The sequence below is a fragment of the Panthera onca genome, chromosome A1 (genome assembly GCF_046562875.1).
Source record: "Panthera onca isolate mPanOnc1 chromosome A1, mPanOnc1 haplotype 2, whole genome shotgun sequence".
NCBI classification, from domain to species: domain Eukaryota; kingdom Metazoa; phylum Chordata; class Mammalia; order Carnivora; family Felidae; genus Panthera; species Panthera onca.
In genome coordinates this window covers 150,108,980-150,135,227 of record NC_138339.1, presented here as the reverse complement: position 1 = coordinate 150,135,227, position 26,248 = coordinate 150,108,980, and the positions used below count along the sequence as shown (strand labels likewise).

Below are 26,248 nucleotides of genomic sequence, written 5' to 3'. Positions count from 1 at the left end.
TTGTATTTGCTTTTGCTGGCAAAAGGGCTGGTCATTGACCACAAGGTGTTAGGGATATATTCTTTCCCTTTCTTTGCTATTGCTCTGCTCAGTTACAAGGCCACTTTCTCTATAGTCTCCTGGGACTGAGAGATGGGTTTATCTTGAGGATGTAGCACATTGGGAACCCAGGTTACCTTCAGAAAGTTCTAAGATTCACCACCACGGGTAGGTCTGGGCCTGACCTTGTCTCACTCACTCCGTGTGACCAGGTAAGCGGGATCCAGCTGTGCTGCGTCAGCAAACAGTTTAGCACATAAGTTGCTTTGGTGTTCCCTTCACTGATGACAAGATCTCATTTTTAAATCACCATCTGTTGAAACTACACTTTTTATCCTCAATGCTTTCTTCAGGGGAAGGGGAGAGCATGCCACCTACATTTTAAAAAATGCATTTTTGGGGGGCACCTGGGTGGCTCAGCCAGTCAAGTGTCTGACTCTTGATTTCAGCGCAGGTCATGATCTCACGGTTAGCGAGACTGAGCCCCGTGTGGGTTGCCATACTGGGTGCAAAGCCACCTTGTGATTCTCTCTCTACACCTCCCCCACTTACACCTGCATGTACACTCTAAGTAAACTTTAAAAAATGCACTTTTTCATTGTTTTTGGTATGAAATTGACCCAGACAACGTAGCCTACCTTTGCCAGAAGGTACTACCCTGCCTTTTCAGTGTTAGTTTTTCTCTTACAGACTTTGAGGTTTTCCAGTCCAGATCTTTAGATTTATAAACTTTATTTCTATCCTTCTAGTGTTTGCCCATGACATTTTACCACACATAGTTAACTTAAAATCCAGAGTTAAAAAGAATCTTGACCTCCTCAGAAATAATATAAGCACTTTAGGCCACTTTTAGGCATATCTTCCAGCTTTACCTACTATTGTCCAACATTTCAATTCTATCTTTAGCCCTTTGAATTAGACACTGACTTAAAAATTAGTCTTTCGATATCCTCTATGTTGGCAAGTTTAATTTCCTTCTTGCACATCAGGTATTTTCTTTGGAAAGAGGTGGGAGATGGTGTTCCCTGAATGAGCTCAAGTCCTGAAGTGAGAATGAACTGGCACAGTTGCAACACAAAGTCCACCTGGGACAACTGGAAACTCAAAAGACCCCTCCTCATCTGAGATGAGCTTGAGCAGCATGTTATCTGGCCGTAGATGGAATGAAGGCCTAGGCCAGGAGGCCCTGAAGCCCATTTCCTGTGGGTCAGTCAGTGCAGGCCTCAGTAGGAGCGTATCCCGGTGCTTAGTGGGCTGGGGCACTCAGAATCCCCATTTGAATGGTAACCATCCTCTCCCTTATTTCACTTCTCTCCCAATAGTAGGTGGTACATTAGGTCCAAGTGGAACTCAAATAGGTGGGTGTCTGTGGGGGACAGGGGCTCAAGCCACTGGTGGTCTCAGGGGAGTGAAAGATGGATACCTGGTGACTCCTTGGAATTGATATTCTATGGCCTCCCTTTCCTCCCACTATGTACCAACCCTGGAGCCACCAGCCACTTTGGAGGATGTGTGAGCTTTTCTGATGATTTTAATCACTCCTCCCTCTCTTTTTTTGGTAAATATTTTTTTGGGGGGGAGGGGCAGAGAAAGAGGGAGACAGAGAATTCCAAGCAGGCTCCACACTATTAGTGCAGAGCCCCATGTGAGGCTCAAACTTACGAACCATGAGATCATGACCTGAGCCAAAATCAAGAATCAAATGCTTACCCAACTGAGCCATCCAGGCACCCCATCCCATTCCTCCCTCTTTATAAACCCAATTCAGTTGTCCCACCCAAATATCACTACCACCTCCTTCTTGCCCGTTGGTGGTGGTCACCTTCCTCTGAGCAATGCGGTTCAGTTCAGCATCCATTAGTGTGGTTTTTGCTTGTGGAGTTTCTCCCTTACCTTTATTTACTGCTGCTGCCTAGTTCCCAGGACAGGGGATTATAACTGGCAGATATTCAAAGAGCATTTGCTGGATAAATTGCCAGTGTTCCATGTAGAGAAGGACTGAGAACATGTGTGGTTGTGACATTCCAAAGTGGAGTTGAGTGGCGGAAATGGTCTTTCCTTCCTTTTTCTAGACCCATCCTCCCTCCTTCCATCAAAACTTACTGGTGGAGGCCTGGAGACAAAATGAAAGAACTGTACTCTTAGAGTGAAGCATGGAAAGATATGTGAAGGTAGAGCAGGGCTAGAGACAAATCCTAGAAAGCCAGGAAACTAGCTAGAGATTGTGCTTTTGTAAAGAGAGTGGATTCTGGGGCCAGAGAGACAGGACTAGAATTCAGCCTCTATAGACAGACCCCACCTGGAGTATTCTTCAACAGCGTACTTAACTTTCAAAAGACTCTCCTTTTACCCTTTGAGTTACCTGGTTAATATAAATAATATTTTGTTAATTTCTATCTGTTCCCAAGAGAACTATTTCTGTGTGGTGACAGATCAGTCCCACAGCCTGCCCATTCTTAGGAGCTATGATCCAGCCCCAGTATGAGGATCAATCCATTTTGCACTTCTCGTGGTGAAGACACCACCTAATTTCTTGTGAAACTGAGCTACTAGACCTGTGGTATAAGTCTCCTGCTGCCCTCCCTGCATTGGATCTGGTCTAACTTACCCCACAAAGATGACAAATGGCTTTCGCTGCCATACTGCTCCATCTGAAGTCAGTCACAGTCTGTTTACTTTTGAGGAATTTCTTTATTGGAGTTCCATCTTACCTCACCACAACCATCTGGCTCTTCATGGCCAAGAAAGAGTGAGCCCTGAACATAGTATTCATAACATTTTACAACAGACAAGACACACATGTAGTGCATGAAATCTTTACAATAACACATTCCAAAACAATCAAACATTTAACAGGATTATTAAGCATGAATTTCCTCTGATCCCTCTATTATCAACAGCTACTCAGCTTTTTAGCTCTTGCAATACAATGACCTTCTCAGCATTCCTACTCATAGGAATCCCTGAGTCAATGATTTTTGTGCAGGTGCAAATTCATGAAGACCTGTTCCATTAGTTATGTAATGTGCTGAATTTCTCTCTATGGTAGAACCTTTCATTTGTAGCACAATGTGTGAAGTTTTCACTCCTCACACTTCATCATTCATTGAGGGGGCTCATTTGAAATTTTTAAAAAGTTTTGTCCATTCAACTGATGTATCACAACATTACAACAGTATAATCCAATCAGCTTGCATTTTTAATGACTCTATTTCCTATTAGATTCATGTCTACATTTTCCACTCTTCCTACAACAAAACCCAATTTTGTTTCAAAATGTCATCACCCCTCACAAATTATTCAGTTATATCAAGCTTATACTTCACGATCACTCCTCTTAAATATATATTCCCTGAAGCCTATCTCTCCCTGAATTTGCCTGTTGGAGGCCATTCTTGTATTTTTTCCACTGACCAATGTATAATTGGGATTCAAAGCTATAGCTGAATTTCCCCCATTTCTATTCACACAATTTAACCAAATATGAACTTTCTGATAGTGACTATATGACTTCTAAGTGAAGTCCTTTCCTTATCCATGTGCTTTATGTCCAGAAATGTCTGCTTACTTTGAAAGTTTTTCAAATACTCTGTCACTTTGATAGGTTTTATCCCCAGTATCAACTATTTTGTGTTCCATAAAGGCTCAACTACCTTGACATTGCAGGCTTCCTTGCTGGCTATGACTGAAGATCATACTGAAGAGTACTCAGTTTCATTTATACTATGTAAATTATAAGCCATGAACAAATACCTCATATTCATATGATATTCATACATTCATAAGGTTTTTCTTCCATTTGAGTTGAGACTTGGTAAGCTCTGCCTCCTATAGATATGCTCATCTTGGTCCCTTCCAGAGCATTCCCTCCCTCATGAGTTCTCTTCTGTGATGTGTCACTGTGACTTCCCACATTTATCACATTTAAAGATTCCTCTCCAGTATGGGTTCTTTTATGCTTGGTGAGATTTGATCTGATATTAAAAGCCTTCCCACACTCATTACATCGGTATGGCTTCTTTCCAGTGTGGATCCTTTTGTGTTGGTCAAGAACTGATCTGTAATTGAAGGATTTCCCACACTCACAATTATAGGGCTGCTGCCCACGGTGGACACTTTTATGGTTAATAAGACTTGAGTGTGAGATGTATGCCTTCCCACACTCATCACATTCATAGGGTTTCTCGCCCGTATGAATCCTTTTATGCACTGTCAGGCCTGAGCTGTTCCTGAATGCCTTTCCACACCTATCGCATATATAAGGTTTTTCCCCTGTGTGAATCCTCTTGTGTTGAGAAAGGAGTGAACTGTAATTGAAAGACTTCCCACAGTCAACACATTTGAAGGGTTTCTCCCCAAGATGGACTCTTTTATGGCTTAATAGAGTTCTGCTTGAGAAAAAAGCTTTTCCACATTCATCACATGTGTAGGGAGTCTTGCCAGGGTGGGTACTTTTATGGTTAATAAGGCTTGAGTGTGAGATGTAGGCTTTTCCACACACATCACATTCATAGGGCTTCTCCCCCGTGTGGATTCTTTTATGCACTTTAAGGCTTGAGTTGTTTCTGAAGACCTTCTCACACCTGTCACATTCATAAGGTTTCTCTCTAGTGTGGACCCTTTTGTGTTGAGAAAGGAGTGAAGTGTAATTAAAAGATTTCTCACATACATCACATTTGTAGGGCTTCTCCCCAAGATGGATTTTTTTATGGTTTATAAGGGTTCGGTATGTGATGAAAGCTTTTTCACACTCATCACACTTATAGGGCTTTTCCCCAGGGTGTACACTTTTATGATTTATAAGGCTTGAGAGTGAGATGTAGGCTTTCCCACATTCTTCACATTTGTAAGGTCTCTCCCCAGTGTGGATCCGTTTATGTACTTTAAGGCCTGAATTATTTCTGAAGGCTTTTCCACACTCATCACATCCAAAAGGTTTTTCCCTTGTATGAATCCTTTTATGTTGTTCAAGGGCAGAGCTGTAATTGAAAGACTTCTCACAATAACTACATTTATAGGGTTTCTCCCCAAGATGGATTCCTTTGTGGTTTTTAAGGCTAGAGCGTGAGATATAGGCTTTCCCACAAACATCACACTTATATGGTTTTTCCCCAGTATGGAGCCTCCTATGGACTTTGAGGCCTGAATTGTTCCTAAATGTTTTCCCACACAAGTCACAAACATAAGGTCTCTCTCCAGTGTGAATGGTTTTATGCTGAAGGAGAAGTGAGTTATAGCTGAAGGATTTTCCACAATCCTTACATTCATGAGCTTTCTTCCCAGGGTGAATGCTTTTATGAACTGCGAGGCCTGAGCTATAGCTGAATGCTTTGCCACAGACCTCACACTTGTAAGGTTTCTCTCCCGTGTGGATCCTTTTGTGCACTATAAGGCCTGAGCTGTTCCTGAAGGCCTTCCCGCATTCATCACATTCATAAGGTTTCTCTCCAGTGTGGATGACTTTATGCTGAATGAGGAGAGAGCTATAATTAAATGATTTCTCACACTCATCACATTTATAAGGTTTATCTCCAAAGTGGATGCTTTTATGGTTTAGAAGTGTTCTGCAAGTAATGAAGGCCTTCCCACACTCATCGCATTCATAAGGTTTCTCGCCTGTGTGTATCCTTTTGTGGACCCTAAGGCCGGAGCTATTACTGAAAGTTTTCCCACAGATGTCACATTCGTAGGGCTTCTCCCCTGTGTGGATCCTTTTGTGGACTCTGAGACCAGAGCTGTTCCTGAAAGCCTTCCCACACTCACCACATTCGTAGGGCTTCTCCCCTGTGTGGATCCTCTTATGCTGGTCCAACACAGAACTGTAATTGAAGGATTTCCCACACTCATCACATTTACAGTTCTTCTCCCCAGAGTGGGTGCTTTTATGGTTTATAAGGCTGGAGTATGACATGTAGGCTTTCCCACATTCCTCACACTTGTACGGTTTCTCCCCAGTATGGATCCGTTTGTGGACTCGAAGGCTTGAGCTACTCCGGAAAGCCCCTCCACAGTCATCACACTCATAGCGTTTTTCCCCAGTATGCATAATTTTATGTTGAACAAGGCGCGAATTGTATTTGAACGATTTCCCACACTCCTCACATCTGTGTGATTTCTTAGCAGCACTGGTTTTCTGCTGTAGACCAGGATGAGAGTTTCCATTAAGGTTCTCCACACATTTGTCTTGTTCACTGCTTATCTGTTCTATAGGGACAGTCTGGTGTGTAATATGTTTTGAGCTTGGATATAAGCTTTTCTCAGATGCCTCATCTTCCTGTTCCATCTTTATATTTGCTGTGTTCTTGGCTTTGCCAATCTTTTCCCTGGTGCCACTTTTGTCTTCCATCCTCCTTTTTCCCTCCGGATTTTCCAATTGACTTTCTACCTTGCTATCCCAATCACAAGTTTCACCAACCTTAGATTCCTGTATATGATCCTTGTGAAAACCTTCCACTTTTGGCCACACAGATTCTGCATTTCCATCATTTTCATACTTTTCAGGTGATTCCTCATTCTCAGTGCCCCTCGTCTTCAAATGTGACACTAAATCAAGAAAACGAAAATGATACCTGTTCACTTTGTTTAGAAGACACTGGAAAAATTACATCCAAATTCACTCATTCACTTGACAAATATTTACTGACTGCATGCTGTGTGATAGGTACCATTTTTAACTGCAGGGAACAAAAAGGGACATGCCAAGATTTCTACCCCTGTGGAGCTGATGTTAAAATGTTAGAGCCTTGGATTTTCAATGGAACAAAGAGCTTTTCTATTCTTGCATGACAGTTTAGCAGGAGGGCAAATGAAATGGGTTGAAATGATGCACAGGACCACAGACGATCATCACCTAGTCATGAAAAAACAGAGGGTAGAACAAATCTCTGAATAAGAGGAAACAGAAAGATTAATAAGACAAAAGGTAAGAATACATAATCAGCAGAACTGAACAGATAAAGCTAAAAAAAAAAAGAGAAGAAATTAGCACCTAGGTGGAGGTACTCGGGAGACGGTAATGAAAACATGAAGACAGTCATGAGAGACATGAGAAAGAAAGCAAACTACAGCTTCGTGGAGTTGGTTTGGCCTGCTGGACTTTCCCTCCAAGGAAAACCTGACCCTGGAAAGTGGGTAGTCAGGGAGGAATTCTACATGGAAGAGCATGCTCCATCCAGCCTGCCAGGCAAAGATGCATCATTTTTACTTTATGAACAGACTAACAGCAGTCAGAGCATATCAAAGATTAGAAGCTAAAATGCAAACCACCAAGCAAAGGAAATACTACTACCTGGATTCAAATACTTAACCGCATGATCTCAAGAAAGTGATTTACCCTCTTTGTGCCAGTTTCCTCATCTGTAAAATGAGGGCAATGGGGCTGACATGAATATTAAGTGAGATAACATATATAAAGTGTTGTGAACAATGCCAACTACTTGGTGAGTGCTATATGCATAATTATTACTACTTACTGAGGTCGGGTTATTTGATTGGAGTTGGAACCTGGGTATAAAGCACAGGACTCAGGAAAGGTAAACTCCTTCCTAGAACAGATTTTAGGGCTCAAGCAGGGCTTCTTTGTTCCTCTTGAAAGTACTCTCTACTTGTCTCTACTACTTTGGGCAGAGTAGTTCATGTTGCTGAAATGTGAGGGCAGGCAGTGGAATCCCATAATCATCAGCTGCAGCACATCTTTTATCAGGGACCATGCTCCATCATTCCCTTTGGCCTTGGCCCATCCACCTCTATTCATCTTCAGCCCTCAGGAAAGAAAGATGTTCAAGTTCCTATAGCCATAAAGCCAAATCCTCTAAAATAAACATAAAAGGGGCACCTGGCTGGTAGAGCATGCAATTCTTGGTCTTGGGGTCATGAGTTCAAGCCCCACATTGAGCATGGAGCCTACTTAAAGTTAAAAAAATAAATAAACACACAAAACTTGATAGAGAAAAACAAAAAAGGAAGGGCTATAAGGGGGGGACTAGCCATATTAGGTATTAAAATATACCAAAAAGCCTCTATAAATAAAGCAGCATGGTACTGGTGTATGGCCAAATGGAATAGAATAGAAAGTCCAAAAATAGTCCTAATTACACACAGAAATCAAGCATATGATAAAGATGTCAGATCAAATTATTGAGGCAAAGATGGTATTTAGAATAGTGTTGGAACAACTATAAAACCATTGGAAAAAGATAAAATCAGATTCATTCTTTACACCATACTCAAGAATAAACTCCAAATACAGCAGATCTCTAATTATAAAAATGTGATGCCATACAAATACTAGAAGGAAACATGAGTGAATGTTTCTATAATCTGATTACAGAAAAAGTTTTCAAACTATGACTCATACGCAATAAGAGAAGATTGATAAATTTGTATAAATACAAATTACATGTCAAAAATGCTATAAGCAAAATTGAGAAATGGCAAAAATGAAAGAAAATATTTACCATGTGCATCATATAGAGGGGCTAATATCTCTCATACAAAAAATTTTCAAAAGTTGAAAAATATAGACTAAAATTCCTACAGAAAAATGTTCAAGAGAAAAATTTGCAAGAATGAACAATTCACAAAAAGAAATATTAAAATGTCCTGCAAACATGTTTTCAATGTCACTCATAAGAGAAATGCAAATGAGAACTACACTAAGATACCATTTCTCATCTGTTGTATTAAAAGCTTGACAATACACTCTGTTGGTGAGGCTGCTGTGGAAACAGGCACTCTCATATGTTAATGGGAATGCAAATTGGCATAAGCCCTGTTGAGGGGCATTGGCCAATATCTAACACAACTGTGTGCATTTACACTTCAATCCAGAAATCCCATTTAGGAATTTATACTGAAGATCCACTTCCAACAATACAAAAAAGCATATGTGCACAAAGCTATTCATGGTAGCATTATTTGTAACTACAGAATTTGGAAAACTACCTAAACATCCAAGCATAGAAGATCTATTAAATAAACTATGGCACATAATCACAATGGAGTACTAAAAAAAATTAGGAACATCTCTATAAATTGATTGAGAGGGAGCAATTTTCAAGATGTAAAGAGGAAAAAAGCATACATGCTACCTTTTATATATAAGGAAGAAAAATAAGAAAATGAGCATATATCTGCTTATCTTCATAGTAATGAGAAGCCAGAAATCAGTAAAGCCCCATTACCTGTAAATGGAGGAGTGGGGAGGACAGTGCAAAATTATAGGGAAGACAGACACTCTAAGAACAGCTTTTTGCACAGTTTTTATTTATGGAAGCATGATAATATGCTGCATATTATCATGACTAAAATTAAATCAGTGAGAATTACAAAAAGGAAAAGCAGCTAAACCAGAAAGCAAATGGAAACAAATGAACTCATTTGTGTTTGACATGAATACTGTAACCACAGGAAGGGAACAAAAACAAACTGTAACCTGAGGAAGGGAACAAAAAGAAACAAACAACTAACCCATGTAACTTAGGCACACAATTATTACATAATATGTGACTATATACTTTTCAGTCTTGGGAAGGAGGGGGTGGTGGGGAAGCACTGAAAACAACACTTTTTTTTTTTTTTTTTAATATATGAAATTTATTGTCAACAACTGAACACTTTTTAAGCAGGTTTGTTTTCTGCAAAGATTGGGCAAAGTAATTTTTTAAAATTATTATTATAATTTTTTAATGTTTATTTTTGAGAGAGAGCACAAGCAGGGGAGGGGCAGAGAGAAAGGGGGACAGAGGATCCAAAGCACGCTCTGTGCTGACAGCAGAGAGCCCAATGCAGGGCTCAAACTCACAAACATGATCTGCACTGAAGTCAGAAGCTTAACTGACTGAGCCACCCAAGGTGCCCTGTTGGCAAAGTAATTTTGAAACAATTTTAGATGTGGTGGGGGATTGAGTAAATATGTTGATTTAGTTGCAAGCCAAGGCTCTCCTGGAGGAAGAGGAGACCTAAAAATATGGAATAGGGGAAGACAAGAAAGAACCTGTAGGGATGAATCAGAGATCAGTGTGAATTCATGATTTCTAAACATATATATGTGTGTGTGCACATGTCTGTGTATTCACAGGAATTCACATATTCCCTAGCTCTCTGCTGAAAAGCCAAGAAGTAAAAAATATCTTAGTGGTAATAAGCACATCCAGCACCCTGTTCTTAGTCTCTACGACCATTACCTACTAAAAGGAACTATAGCTCCTCAGAGAAATGGCAGATTCTAGGCTAGGGCAGGATACACACAAGGTGAGCTGGGGCATCTTGTTACGCCAACAAGTAAGGAGATGCTTAAAAATGACAGGACATGTCATAAGACCACAAGCCAGCCTGGCCACGCATTTTAGGCTCCATAATAATTATGTACAGTAATGAATTACATACCATTGAAAATGGGATTTCGTGAGTCCATACATAAACAGGGGAGAAAGAGAAGCTGCTTACTTACAGGAGAATGCCAGGGCCAGTTAGTATATGTGGAGAAAACAGTAGAGTTGAAAATAAATTAGTATTCTGCAACTATCAGAGCAAAGACTGGATCAGGGCAGAATTATCACTGGATTCTAAATCTACGGGAAATTTTGAGAAGGTGCAGTACATATGCACAATCTTAAAATATTCACCCCAGACTGAAAGGGAAAAATAGTAATTATACAGTAGAGAAATTAGACAATGTCTTGGCCAACTGTGGTAAATTAATATCACCAATGGAGGCAGATTGACATTATGTGCTTCCCGAAGTGACATCCTGAGGACACATCGCCTACAAGAATGCAGCACTGAGCAGTTTGCCAACCTTTGTTAGATAATATCAAGGAATCAGAATTTAGGATGGTATGATAATGGCACTGTGGCTGTTAGAAGTGTCATTTTTGTTTGTAGACTGAAAGTATGTTAGAATGTAATGGCATTATGTCTGAAGTTTCCTTTAAAAAACTTTAATAAAGGAAAAATACAAAGGGAAAGATGAAACAAATGTAGCAGAATTAAAATAATTATTGAAGCTGATCTATGGGTGTATGAAATTTATTGTACTATTTTACTTTCCTGTATGTTTAAATTTTTTCATAATAAAAAATTAAAAGAAAAAAGATCACTCATACTAGTTTCAGTGGGCAAATGAATTAGAGAGAACCGAGTCCTGAAGTCTGGGAGGAGGTTACTAAAGCCAATCAAGAAGACTCATGTGCCCTATCAAAATATAGCATTCTACACAGAGCTAGAACAAACAAACCCAAAATTTGTATGGAACTACAAAAGACCCTGAATAGCCAAAATAACTTTGAAAAAGAAAAGCAAAGCTGGAGGCAGCACAATTCTGGACTTCAAGGAATATTAAAAAGCTCCAGGAAACAGAACAGTTATGGTGCTGGCACAAAAACAGACATACAGATCAGCAGAACAGAATACAAAACCCAGAAATGAACGCACAATTATACGGTCAATTAATCTTTGCCAAAGCAGGAAAGAATATCCAAAGGGGGAAATATGGTGTTAGAAAAATGGTGTTAGAAAACTGGACAGCAACGTGCAAAAAAATGAAAGTAGACCACTTTCTTACACCATACACAAAAATAAATTCAAAATGGATTTGAAAGGCCTAAATGTGAGACAGGAAACCATAAAAATCCTAAGGAAGAACACAAGTACTAACTTCTTTGACATTGGCCATAGCAACTTATTTTCAGATATGTCTCCTGAGGCAAGAAAAACAAAAGCAAAAATAAACTATTGGGAATTCATCAAGATAAAAAGCTTCTGCACAGCAAAGGAAACAATCAACAAAACTAAATGGCAACCTACAGAATGGAAGAAAGTATTTGCAAATTACCTATGTATGGATAAAGAGTTAGTATCCAAAACATATACAGAAACTTAACATCCAAAACATGAATAATCAAATTAAAAAATGTGCAGAAGACAGGCATAGACATTTTCCCAAAGACACACAGATGGCCAACAGACACATGAAAGGATGCTCAACATCACTCATCATCCAGAATGGCTAAGATTAACAACTCAGGAAACAACGGTGTTGGGGACGATGCAGAGTAAGGGGATCACTTTTGTACTGTTGGTGGGAATGCAAACTAGTGCAGCCACTATGGAAAATAGTATTGAGGTCCTCAAAAAGTTACAAATAGAACTGCCCTATGATCCAGCAATTGCAGTACTAGGTATTTACCCAAAGAATACAAAAATACTAACTCAAAAGGATACATACACCCCCATGTTTACAGCAGCATTATCTACAATAGCCAAATTATGGAAACAGCCCAAGTGTCTGTCCACTGATGAATGGATGAAGAAAATGTGGTATACATATAAAACGGAATACTACTCAGCCATAAAAAAGAATGAAATCTTGCCATTTGCAATGACATGGATGGAGCTAGAGAGTATTACGCTAAGTGAAATAAGTCAGTCAGAGAAAGATAAATATCACATGATTTCATTCCTATGTGGAATTTAAGAAACAAAATAAATGGGCAAAGGAGCAAGAGAGAGAGAAAGGGGGGGGGGGGAATGAAAGAAAAGAAAAGTTCAAGAAACAGACTCTTAATTAAAGAAAACAAACTGGCGGTTACCAGAAGGGAGAGGGATGAGGGCAATGGAGGGATGACGGGGCTTAAAGAGTGCACCTGTCATGATGAGCACAGGGTGATGTATGCAAGTGCTGAATCACTAAATTGTATACCTGAAACTAATATTACACTGTACGTTAACTAAATGGAATTTAAATTCTTCTCTAACTCCTCTCTAGTTGTCAGCAGGAAGCATGACCCAACAGTCTGGTAACATCAGTCAAAAGTGCTAGCTTTAGAATGCCATCTGCTCCTTCCAAATTACACATCCTACCACCTCTGAACTCCTTGGTACTTGTCATTCATGCTCTATCAATGCTCAAAAAAGCCTCTGCACATAATAAGAACCTGCCCTTAATTCTTGCTGTCCCTGCACAAAAGAGTCAGATGCCCCTTCTTAAAGAGACTGGACAACTCACAAAAGAATCGTGGCTTACTCTGGCCAAAAAGTCCTGCCTATTAACAGGCTGTAATGAGCCATGCATCAGCAGCTACTCTAGATTTCCAAACATTCCACAAGTTTATTTGCCATCAAGTGTCACATCAGGATTCTGTACCTTAAGTTCTTTTTATATATTTGGCTTGGAAATGACCAAAAAAACAAGACACGTGAGCACAAAATTCTTACCAATTCAGAAGAAAGAATACCTAGGAAATTGGAGAATGAGACAGATGAAAGATGGAATCAAGGAATACAGATGAATAGAGAAAATATGTGTGCTTTAGTTATTATTGCATTTAGTTTATGAATATCAGTATTGTAAACAGTTAACATGAGTTGGTTCTATTGCTTAAAAGTAGAAATAATGATGAAAGGTGATTTTTCCTTAAAGTAAAAAATGAAATAGAACATTCTCATACCTGGTAGTGGTGAAGAGATTTCTAGTCATCCTGAGGAAAAAGGTAAGCAGAGGAGATTCTGAAAGGGAGACTGAGAGATTTTCTGAAGCTAAATGGGCAGAGACTGGCTGGAAGGGAGTCATTAACAGAATTAGATTATTAGGCTAGCATAAAGCTAATAAGCATCATAAACACAAGATCAGGAGAGAAAACCTACTTGGTCTTATTTGTTCTTTAAGCACTCTACACGAACTGTTATAATAATGATTTGGCATGTTTAACAATTTACCAGTAACTGGCTGAGTTAATGTAAAACAAAAATTATTTTGACTGATCTCTTCTTTAAAAACCCTTGCTAAAGTATGTCCTAGTAGAACCTCATTGAGTGCATCATTGATGAAGTAACAAAAAATTGAAAACAACCCAAATGGCTCCAAACAGATCTAAAAAATTATAGAATATTAAAAACACTCAAACAATAGTCAATCTGTTACCACAGTGCTGTTTTGTTGTTGTTTTCAAAGCTCTTTGTATTCTGATGATGCCTAAAATACAGTAGAAGGAAAAAAGCAAGGGGACAGAACTTTGGAGCATACCCTATCACCTCTGTGAAAAAAGGGGAACTAACTACATTCACATTTGCCCAGTATTTGCATAAACAAACTGGATGGTTACACTCTAACAAATGTAACTGTCTAGGGGTTCGGGCATGAGAAGACGACTGAGCGGGAGCAAACCTTGTCACTGATAACTGCTTATATTAAACATCTAAACCATAGGAGTATTAAATATATTAGTAAACATATTTAGAAAATTATTAACAAAACAAAACCCTCGGGCTTTCAAATAGAAAACAACCTAGTGGCCACCTAGTCTAAGCGTTTTTAGAGCAGCACACCCAGCCCTGGCACTTCCCGTTCATCTTTCACATCCCGGTTGTCCCTGAGTCTAGAAGCCTCTTCCATATTCCCCCTACCTAGTCAACTCCTCAACTTTCAGAGTCCACGGCAAGCCACCTCCTCTGGTCGTACCCCAGTCGGTACACGGGTGAGCTTCCCCAGAGCAAGGGTCTGGAAGCTCCTCCCCGGGGCTGGATCCGCACCTGTGGCTGCAACCTCTCAACTTCCCAACCAAGGGAAGTGGGGGGGGGGGGGGGGGGGGGGGGAGTACTGAAGCAGATCACCCCTAGGGGTCCCTCTAACGCTCGTAATCACTCTCACGTCCTAGGGCCAAACTTAACTGTAAGGGGGAGTCACACCAGGGGAATTATTTTAACGGGCTCATGTCCAGGACTCCCCTCCGGCCCGAGAAAGCAGCGAATAGTACAGAAAGACAAGAGCCAGGCCCCAGTCTTTCTCCGGACGCTGGGCAACCCCAACCCGGCTCTGGCCGCTCGGACGGCCGGAGTTGGGGCCCAGAGAGAGACCAGCCTGTTCCAGGGGCACGCCCCACACCCCTCGGCTGGCCTGAGGTCTTCCCTCCGCTCCACTCCCCCCGGAACCTGCCTTCTGAGGTGTGTATAGGAAGGGGGAACGCTTCCCTCCATATCCCGCCCAAGACCCAAGGGGCAGCCAAGACTTGGCCACTAAGGGAAGGGCGTGGCAGGCGAGGGCCCGGGGCGGAAGCGCGGGCAGCCGCGAACTCACGTACTAGCTGTGTAGCGGCTCCGCGGGAGCCCGGCCGCCGGCGGGACAAAAGCACGGACGGCCCGGCCGGAAGGGCCCGCGCTGGCTCTAGGGCACTTCCGAGTCCTCTCTGGGAGGCTGGAGGACGGACTCGATGATATTTCTCCGTTCGGGCACGTGACCCGTGGTGCGTTCGGAGGGCGTGGGCGCGGGGCGAAGCTAGTTTCTGTACTGCTTTGTAGCCCGTTTGGGGCCGCAGCCGGGAGACCGGAGGAGACGCTTCCAGGTTTTGTGGACTTCATATTCCAGGGTGGGGATGACAGTAAGGCAAATGAGGGGCTAGGTAGAATAAACACCTAACGACTCTACCTGAACACGGAACACTTTACAGAGTGAGGCGCAGGGCCGCCCCCGGGAGGAGGCGGAGCTGAGCGTCGAGTCGGTGGGCTCCGTCCGCCCCCTCCGAGAGGTAGGCCGGGGGCAGACGCGGCGGCCCGGAAGAGCGTCCTGCGAAGCGCCTGGGCTTTGGGAACGCTGGGCGCGGCGGAAGCGCCCCAGGACCGGGCTGGAACCCCGGCCTGGAAGGACTTTTGAAAGAGATCCTTTTTTTTTTTTTTTTTTTTTTTTTTTTTTTTTTTTTTTTTTTAAGTAACATCTGCATATTTTTCATCTTAGGTTTACGTAATTGCAAAGAAAAATTTTTGGCACACTGTGCTGACATTTAAAAAAACAAAACCTCTTAGACGAATACAATGGACTCTGAATCCACAATTTACTATCATTCGCTTTTAACGGAAAATTTACATCATTTCAGATTTTTCCTTGAACCTATATTTTATGTCCCTCATGAGATTTTTATTCTCACCTGAAATATTTTCATTCTCACTGTTAGCCTAATGTAAAAAAGTTAAATGCTTTAAATTGTATTGTTTTCTCTAGCATCCATCTTCGTAACGGAATCAGAAGTTTACGTATTTTTCTCACTCAAGTGTTGTTTTCTGGATTATTAGCAAAATTATATGTATTGCTAAATTTCAATGATCAGTTCTTAGACTAAAGGTAAAATGTTTTGGAAGCAAACTTTTAATAAGATCGATATTTGAAAACAGTTCAAGTTATGCAAAGTACTTGGGTGAATTTCACTTATCGCTGTAGTGAGCCGGTATTCAGCATCAATTCTGTGTCCAGTTTTTATTCTTTATGTAGGTGCAAGGTAAATGGAATAGAAGGTGCTTCCTTGTAGCAATGGGTTCTTGATCTGCTTCGGCTCCATGCAAGAAGGCGCAACTCAGAGTGAGTCTGGGCCAGTGTGAGGTGTGTTCTGTTAGAGAAGAAAGGAGACCATAGGAAGGAGCAGGGCCCCAGGCCCTTCTGAACGCAGCACAGGTTTAGGGAAAAGCACTTGCTGGAGTTAAGAATTGAGAGTTGATTCCCCTACATCTACCCCAATCGGTATAGCCTGGCCAACATACAGAGCATTTGAAATGTGACTAGTGTCGTTGAAGATCTGAATTTTTAATCACATTTAATTTCAATAGCCACACGTAGCTAATGTCCTCTGTATTGGACAGCATTGCTGTAGAAGTTGCTGCAGGCAGTGCCGCCAGAAGAATTCACATAACCAGATTAAAGGTTGTCGGTGTTAGTTAGCCTGCCACCCATGGCAGGGAAGACTGGATTTTTCTCTTTAGGCAGCAAGGTGCCTAATGTTTATGTCCAGGTTGGGAGGTTTTGCTCAATGAAAGGTAGTGGGGGGTGGAGGTGGGGGGTGGGGGGATCATTGGGAAGCCACATAAATCATCTTAATTAAGGTGATTTTTACTTTAACTAATGGTTTTTCCTCCATGAGCTTTGTCACACTTTAGACACCTTTTGTTTGGCCTGTGTCTACACACACACACTACCCTTTTCCAGTACCTGTGTTTTATGGGTATCTACAAATCAGAGCAGAGTGTGTAGATCTGCACTGATCAATATGGAAGCCATCATTTATATATGACTATTAAGCACATGAAATGTGGCTAATCTAAATTAAGATGTGCTGTAAATATAAAATCCACATCTGATATCTAAGATTTAGTAGAAAAAGAGAATGTAAAATGATATTTTTAATGTTAATTAGATGCTGAAATAATATTTTGGTTTTATTTGGGTTAAGTAAAATAAATATATAATTAAAATGAATTCCACCTGTTTCTTTTTATTTTAAATGTGTATACCAAAAAATTGGAAGTCACAAGACTCACATTACGTTCTATTTGACAACGCGGCTCTAAGAACCCAATAGGTACAACTATGACCTCCTGAGGTTGCTCTTGCTTTCCAGCTCATCTGTCTCCTTTGAAGTAGTTCAAGTACAGATTAATGTTAAGCTATGCCCACAGGGGCTTACTTCCAACTCCATTTTTAGTCATTGAATTGGGTCACAAATTATTAAAATAAAAGTTCCCCTCCCATTTTAACATATGTACCGAGCTCACTATAATTTGGAAAAGAAAGAAAAATTAGGAAAACTAACTACTTTTAATCCTGCTACCTAGTGACAACCACTATTAATGTCTAACTTCCTTTTCTATTGCCAATTTGCAGATCTTTTTCAGATGGTTGTAATAGCACTATAGATGCAATTTTTATAGTGTTTTTACAAATATTATACCATACAATTTTCCATGTAACAACTCTTTGTGATATTCCACTGAACTATGATCTCCTTAACTCTTCCGTTGTTAACCAGTCTTTCTGTTGGAAAGAGGTTCTTCCCAACTGAGTCTCTTTAAAAAATATGATTCAGTGCTCTAAAAATAGTGTGCAAAAGCTTTTTGAGAGGGAAACAACAAGAGGCTCTTAACTACAGAGAACAAACTGAGAGTTGATGGGGGAGGTGGATGGGGGGTGGGGTACATGGGTGATTGGTATTAAGGAGGACAGTTGTAATGAGCGCTGGGTGTTGTATGTAAGTCTTGGAATAGTTGGCAAGAAGAATAAAGAATCAGACAAGGATGTAACCCATCACTATCATTATTTCCTACTGCAGCTGGAAAATGAAAAAAAGCAAAAGATGAACTAAACTTATGGAAAGATTCTTGGATGCACTATTTGCATGAGTGGAAAGATTCGGTATCAGAATGATGTCAGTTCTCTCTAGATCAATATTTAACTATGATCCCAGTAAACAATAGCAACAAAATCTTCTTAAGCAACACACAATTGATTTTAAAGTTCATGTGGAAAAATGAAGATTGATTGTTTCTAGCTAGGAAATGCCTAGGAAAAAAAATACAAGTGACCACGGGGAGGGGGGCGGTGGGGTACTATTAGAGCATATTAACAAACTGGTGTAATTCTAGGACACAAAGCCTAAAAATAAACCTAAATAAGTGTTTAGTATCTGATAAAGGTAGCATTTCAAATCAGTGGGAAACAGGTGGTATAAGGACAACTATGAAGCATTAAGGAAAAATAAGGTTGGATTTAAAACACAAGTCTTTATACCAGAGTAAATGCCAGATGTATCCAAGATGTAAAATGTGCTTTCACTAACAATCCATAAAAGTAATAGAAAAAATACTGCTGCTTCCCCACCTCCATAAAAGTATTAGGAAAAACAAAACAAAACAAGACCACACTACACACCCATACACAGGAGATTTCTTTGATCATATTGGAGTGGAGAAGGTTTTGTTTTGTATTCTTTTCTGCCATAACACAAAATCCAGAAATCATAAAAATAAAGAGTAATTCATATACATAGAAATAAAATATTTTTGTATGGCAAAGCCACCATAAGTAAAAAAAAAAAAAAAAAAAAAAAGAAATGACTAATGGAAAAAATATTTGTTTTTTATATCAAAAAGGGTAAATTGGAGGAGCTTGGAAAGATGGTGGACTAGGAGGACCCTGAGCTCACCCCATCCCATACTTATAACCAGATATCATCCACATACAAGTCAATAAACCAGAGAGCAATCTGAAGACTGGAAGAACAAACTCCACAACCAAATATGGAGAAGAAACTGCAGCTGAAAGGTTAGGAAATTCAGAAAGGTAGAGGGAGGCTGCCCTTAGTGAGGGAGCTATGTGCATGGAAAAGGCAGAGAAATGGACCCTCACAGCAGGAGCTCACATGGGGCACACTAGAGTGTATTATGCTAAGTGAAATAAGTCAGCAGAGAAAGACAAATACCATATGATTTTACTCATATGTGGAATTTAAGAAACAACAGATGAACATAGGAGAAGGGGGGGAAAGAGAAGAGAGGGAAACAAACAAGAAGCTCTTAACGACAGAGAACTGAGAGTTGATGGGGGAGGTGTGTGGGGGATGGGCCACACGGGTGATTGGTATTAAGGAGGGCACTTGTGATTAGCACTGGGTGTTGTATGTAAAGTCATGAATCACTGAATTCTCTTGAAACCACTACTGCACTGTATGTTAACTAAAATTTAAATAAAAAGTAAAAACAAAAAACAAACAAAAAAACACAGAGGGGCAGAATTGCTTGAGTTTGTAAAAACAGTGGGACTTGGGGCCTGGAACTTGAAGTCAGCTCTCTCAACACAGGGCAGGCTGGGAGGGTGAGTGATAGCTGGGTTGCCACCCTTAAAGAGACAGCAGCCTGTGTGGAGAGGCAACATGAAAACAACAGTTATCGCAACACCAGGGGCAAATGGGAGACAGATATGTTCACACTGCTTTCAGAGTGTGTTAGGAGATTTCTCCAAAAACAGGGGAGCTGGCAGGTGTCATTTTTCTTCCCCAGCCCCAACATAAACACAGAGTCACCTGTGGGAGACAGGGCTGCACAAACACTTGCTACCTAACTTTCCAGCAGTGTGCCAAGCCCACAAGTTCTCCTAAAGACTAGCCCACTCCAAGCCTGCTGGCCTCGGCCCTGGGCTTGGGGTAAATTTTATTAAAGCCATGCCAGCATCCCACCCAGTCACATGGTGCACAGATGCCACAGCACATCCTGCCCAGCCTCCATGCTACGCCCAGCTGAGCCTCTCCAGCCACTGTCCCACACCATACCTGGCCATTGATATGTGCCATACCCAGCCTTGTGCACATGGCTGCCCTGGCACTTAGCCTCCAGCCACTGCAACACTTCCAGGGATCTGTCATAGGACTAGTGGCCCAATTCAAATTTTGCTTACATTTCTGCCCCACTCCCAAATTCCACAGCAGACACACCCCCTCAGAGCTGGCCTGCCTGGGTCCTACTAACACTATAGAGACTAAGCATAGCCCACAACAGGAAGACTGTCAGCAAAGAACAACTGCACTGAAGGAAAAGTGACTGAGACCCAATAGGGCAATAAGCATTACACATAGGATATTCACTTGAAGTGCCAGGTTCTGGTGAACAGAAGACACTATACTACAGGGCAGGCACTCCAGGACCTCTTCGTAAAGTCACTACTTTCAAGAGCAGAAAACATAGCTGACTTTCTTAATCTACATAAACAGACACATAAATGAGGAGAAAGAGCAATTTATCCTAAATTAAAGAACAGGACAAGGGCATGGCCAGAGATCTAAGTGAAAGAGATGTAAGTAAGATGCCTGATAGAGAATTTAAAGCAATGATCATAAGAAAACTCACTGGACTTGAGGAAAAAGTGGAAGACGTGAGTGGGACCCTTTAATACAGAGATAGGAATAACATAGCAGAGATAAAGGGCATAATAAATGAAAACATGCTTGATGGAATGAACAGCAGGCTAAGAAGCAGAGAAACAAATTAATGACTGAGAAGACAGAATAGTGGAAAGTTATGAAGCTGAATGAAAGAGAGAAAAAGGAATTGTGCAAAAACAAGAATAGACCTAGGGAACTCAGTGACTGCATCAAACCTAATAATATTCATATTATAGGAGTCCCAGATGAAGAAGAGAGAGAAAGGGGGGCAGGAAATTTATTTGAACAAATGATAGCTGAAAACTTCCTTAATCCAGGGAAGGAAATAGATCCAGATATCCAGATCCAGAAGGCACAGAGAACTCCCATCAGAATGAACAAAGACAGACCCACACCAAAATATTTGTAATTAAATTTGCAAAATATGGTGATAAAGAAAAAAATTTAAAAGCCACAGGACAAAAAAATCAGCAACTACCAACAGAAAACCCATAAACCTACAGGAGATTTTTCAACAGAAACTTGGTAAGCTAGAAGGGAGTGGCATGATATATTAAAAGTGCTATACACGAGGGTTACCTGGGTGGCCCAGTTGGTTAAGCATCTGATTTCAGCTCAGGTTATGACCTTGCAGTTCGTGGGTTTCAGCCCCTTGTCAGGCTCTGTGCTGACTTCTCAGAGCCTGGAGCCTGCTTCAGATTACGTGTGTGTCTCTCTCTCTCTGCCCCTCCCCCACTCAAGTTCTGTCTCTCTTTATCTCTCAAAAATACATAAACATTAAAAAAAATTTTTAAAAATGCAAACCCTAAAAACACAGATATACCATTTTTGTCTTATCATAATAGCAAGTATCAAAAACTTTGATAACAGATTGTGAGCATAAGAACAGGGGGGAAAGCCCTCACTTTGCCCTGCTGTTGGGAGCACAGACCCTCTCAACCTCCAAAGAGGTGCTTGGCAGTGTGGTACTTTGCTGCATCAGTTCTACTCTAGAAATTACACACCCATGAAATGCTGTATGAAAATGTCATTCACTGCAGCATTTTTAAAAGTAAAAGATTGAAAAACAAAAACCTGAAGGCCAAAGTAAGGAAGTTATAAAATAAATTATTGTAGGGGTGTCTGGATGGCTCAGTTAAGTGTCTGAGTCTTTTTTTTTTTTAAATGTTTATTTGTTTTTTGAGAGTGTGAAGCCCACAACCATAAGTATAGAGCTCTTTACACACTTGCCTCCTCAGAATTAGGTTTTAGGAGGTTTGTTTTTTCCTAAATTTGCAGGCAAAACAAAAAATCATATTTGGTGGTTGAATTTGCTTATCCTTTCAGTGATATCCAGAGACCACCTCCCCTCCTTAGATCTAGTGTCATCTTAAAATCTTTTGTGGAACTTTTGCTTACCATAGGAACATATTCTGTATCAAAGAAATTCACCTTTTGAACTTGCCATAAATAATGCTAATGTTTTTAATGTCAGTGAGTTCCTTTCACAGATGGAAGATTTAAATGGATGCATAAAATGTGTGTGTGCAGGTACACTGCTGAGCTGCCAGAGAGATAGGAATGAACCTGGAGATACCTGAATTATCAGAGGTTCTTAGGGATTACTCACAGTCCCTGAAAAAGATCTAGAAGTAATAGTAGCCCAACTACCATTCTCATTTTTGGGTCCTGTGCAAAAGGGGGTGTGTCTTTGTTCCAGAAGTCCTGACTGAAACTACAATGATAATATTATCTATAATGATAATTAACAATAGTGAGCACTTTTATGGTGCTTATTTTGTGGCAGGTTCTGTTCTAAGTAGTCTGCATATATTGATATTGTAAAGGGCAAACATAGCTAGCCTCCTGTAGCCCAAGAGTAAACTATGACTTATGTAAGCTTAGAAGGACCCCAGAGTATGAGATGCTGAACCAGTGTTTGTTTTGGGCTCTCATAGAAGTGCTGCTCCTGTTCCCTAAATATTAGTTCTGCTTAAAACCACATTTGCTGAGGGGCACCTGGGTGGCTCAGTCGGTTAAGCGGTTAAGCGTCCGACTTCAGCTCAGGTCACCATCTCGCAGTCCGTGAGTTCAAGCCCCGCGTCGGGCTCTGGGCTGATGGCTCAGAGCCTGGAGCCTGCTTCCGATTCTGTGTCTCCCTCTCTCTCTGCCCCTCCCCCATTCATGCTCTGTCTCTCTCTCAAAAATAAATAAAACATTTAAAAAAAATTAAAAAAAAAAAACCACCACATTTGCTGAGTTACCGAGAGATAAAACTCACTCTTAATTGCTTGTTTGAGCTTCTGTAAACCTGCTTGGCGTAAACACCCTTCCCCATTCTCGGGCCCCTCATCCTGTTCGAACTAGATAAAAGACTAATATTGTAAACAACATGATTCAGCTTTCAACTAGCTAGAGTCAACAAGTTATATTTTACAATTCTTCAGGATTGTGTGATTGGTGCCCGCCCTTTCAAATTGCCACCCTTTGCAACCCGAGTGGTCGATACAGCCTACATAAGACATTCCCAAAGCTTGTTCGGGGCCAGACTTTCGGGACCTGTTGTATTTTCCCGTCTGGCCCGGCCGTAATAAATTTGTTTTGATCCTGTTTTTGCTGTCCAGAGTTCATAAGTGATCGCAACCTACAACAATATACTGCTTCTTAACAACTATATATATGGCAGGCACTGTATATATAACACTGTTCTACAGGTAAGGAAACAGAGAAGGTAAGTGATTGCCCAAGGACATACAACTGGGCAGTCTTGAAGCTGGGATCTTTAACATCTTTGAAATGCTCTGTCCTGAGAATGTCTTTGGCACTTTCTGGTCCAAGCCCAACTTCCTGGTCTCCTCTTGGAGATGCCATTTTTCTCCCATTGTCACTCACAGACTGGAGGGCACCAAGACCAAGTAAGAGGTCACTGAGATGCCACCCAGGCCTATGCCAACTTGGTAGGAGGAAGGAAATGTTTTTTAAAAAGAGACAGAATTCAACTCCATGTTGTACACATGGACTAACTTAGTTGTATGAGACCTTGGGGAAGTTGAAAACCAGAGGAACTGTGCTTCGTTTTTCTAATTTGGAGGGTGAGCTCTTGGAAAATGACATCCTGCTCTAAGGTGCTTCTCTTCCAATCAGTATTGGGCTCGGGGTTTCTTATGGAACTAGGTAGCTATGTAAATCTGCTCTGGTACTTAACTTCTCAGCTTTCTCATGAGGAAAATAGGTAGTAAGAGTACCTACTTTATAGGGTTGTTGTGAAAATTAAATTATTATATGTAAAGCACTTAGAACATACCCTAAGGCCTGCCATACGCTAAACACTATATCAGTATTAACTAGCATTGTTACTGTGGTCATACTCCTGCAGACTTTGGGACCTGAAGGGAGTGGATCATCCCCCTTCATTCACTGGGGAAGAGGCAGGACCCGAGGATTTTGGAAGTGAGACTTTATGCTGGGTCATAGGTTGACTTCTTCCTCTCCCGGGATCTGGTTCTTTTGTAGCCCAGAGAAGCACTCGGGGAGCAGGCCAGGAGCTAGCTGGAGGTACTTGGTAGGGGCCCAGGGTCTGTAGCCAGTGGTAGGTTGTTCTCTCAATACTGAAGTCTTGTGAAATGTGATAGCTTGGTCTTGGATGGGCCATAGAAAATTGTGGGAAAGGCTCAGGTCCATTTTTGTACCTGTATGGTGGGCATCACAGTCCCTAAAACTCTGGTGATAATCTATTCAAAGCACTGTAACTAAGCTGAAGGGGACAGAAGTGTAGAAATGCACACAACCTGGACTGGTCCTGGGAAATATATGGAATACCTCAATGACCCAGAGACAAGAACTAGAAAGAGGCAATGGTTTAGTCAGGATGGGATAGACTAGGTGGCAGTAACACATAAACCCTCCATCTCAGTGACTGAACACAAGAATGTTTATTTGTTGCTCATGTAAAGTTCTATGCAGACCAGACTGTCCTCCTCCATCTTCCAGCCGTAACATCTAGAATATGTGGACTTCACTATTGTCAGTATAGGGGAATAGAAAACTTGAAGAAACTATGGGATATTTTTAAGGGGCAGGCCTAGAAGTGCCTTATATCACTGAGGCCCATGTCTCTTTGGCCAGAACCAAGTCACAAAGCTCCATTCTAACTGCAAAGGTGGCTGGGAAGTGGAGGAGCTTGTGGGTATTTGGTGAACACTAATAGTCTTGCCACAGTCAGGTAATCCCAAAAAGTGGGAAAGAGAGAGGCCCTATGGCCACACTGTACTCTTGCACCACAAGCTGTCATCACCAAATGGGGTGGCCAGTGAGGCCTCATCTATTACATGGACTGGTGACATTTATATTCAGGTAGCTCAGGAATCTTTCATTAAACTTTAGAGAGTCCTTTCCCCTCCAAGACTCACTTATGTTGTCTTTTAATTTATTTTCTTTATATTTTACTGTTTAATCTTTGTATTAGTTATCTGTTGCTGTTTAACATACTACTTCTCAAAACTTAGTGGCTTAAAACAACAAACATTATCTCACAGTTTCTTTGGGTCAGAATTTGAAAACACCTTTTTTTTGAGAGAGAGAGAGAGAGAGAGAGAGAGAGAGAGAGAGAGAGGAGTGAGCAAGCACATGCATGCTTGGGGGAAGGGCAGAGGGAGAGAGAGAAAATCCCAAGAGGGCTCCATGTTCAGGGCAGAGCCTGTGATGCAGGGCTGTATCCCACCACACTGGGATCATGACCTGAACTGAAATCAAATGTTGGATCCTCAACTGACTGAACCACCCAGGTGCCCCAGAATTTGAAAACATCTTAACTGAGTGGTTCTGACTTTAGGTGTCTCATGAGACTGTGGTCAAGATGTTGGCTAGGGCTGCATCAGTTTGAAGGTGTGCCTGGGGTTGAAGGATGTTTCCAAGATGGCTCCCCACATGGCTGTTTGCAAGTGACCTCAGTTCCTCACCACGGGTCTCTCTCCACAGCCCTGTTAGAGTGTCCCCTGGCATGGCAGAAAGTGATCAGAGAGAGAGCCAGGAAGAAGCCATGGTGCTTTTTATGCCCTAGTCTCTGAAGCTGCCCTATGCTATTTGTTAGAAGCAAATCACTAAGTCCAGCCCACACACAAGGAGAGGGGAATTAAGCTCCATATCTTGAAAGGACGAATATAAAATAAGTTATGAACATATTTCAAAACCACAACAGTTTTCCTAGAATTCATTTTAGAACATGAATTTCCCTCCCCTTCAAAGAGCTGATTGCCCCATTACTACTTACTCATTGTTTATATCCCCTACTGATTTGCAATACTTTATTTTACCATATAAATTATGATTTAGAAAAGGTTCTGTTATGGGCATTGTCCTGTCTACCATTCTCATGTCCAAGTAGCATTAATTATTGCAGCAGTCCTACAACTAACCCAGACCATGAATTCTTAGTATTCTAAGATTTAGACATATAAGTGATTGCTCTAGACACAGTATTCAGTGCAAAAGCAAAGTGGTAGCATGGGAAAAAGGGGGAGGTGGATAGGAAAGCATCCCCA

At 41.1% G+C, this 26,248-nt stretch overlaps 1 protein-coding gene across 5 annotated transcripts; it reads right to left on the bottom strand.

Moving 5' to 3' along the window:
* Positions 1-2,710: 2,710 nt before the first annotated feature.
* On the bottom strand, positions 2,711-15,423 carry ZFP62 (ZFP62 zinc finger protein). 5 transcript variants are annotated; one of them, XM_060636494.2, is made up of 4 exons: positions 15,117-15,198; positions 13,488-13,594; positions 7,512-7,800; positions 2,711-6,582 (listed from the first exon to the last, which is right to left on the bottom strand). In XM_060636494.2, coding segments are annotated over exons 3-4 (2,784 nt in total). In that variant the 5' UTR covers positions 7,513-7,800; positions 13,488-13,594; positions 15,117-15,198; the 3' UTR covers positions 2,711-3,799. The 5 variants fall into 5 exon arrangements, with proteins under 5 accessions (XP_060492477.1, XP_060492476.1, XP_060492474.1 ...); XM_060636493.3 differs by lacking the exon at positions 15,117-15,198 and adding an exon at positions 14,443-15,106; XM_060636491.2 differs by lacking the exon at positions 15,117-15,198 and having other exon boundaries at positions 7,512-7,792; positions 13,488-14,436.
* Positions 15,424-26,248: the final 10,825 nt, after the last annotated feature.

Bases quoted from the DNA above. Each gene is read 5' to 3' on its own strand.
- ZFP62 (XM_060636490.2), bottom strand. From the start codon at position 15,393: ATGAAGTCCACAAAACCTGGAAGCGTCTCCTCCGGTCTCCCGGCTGCG. The intron at 6,583-15,116 runs GTACGTGAGTTC...TTCTTGATTTAG, and splicing joins GCGGAGCCGCTACACAGCTA to TGTCACATTTGAAGACGAGG.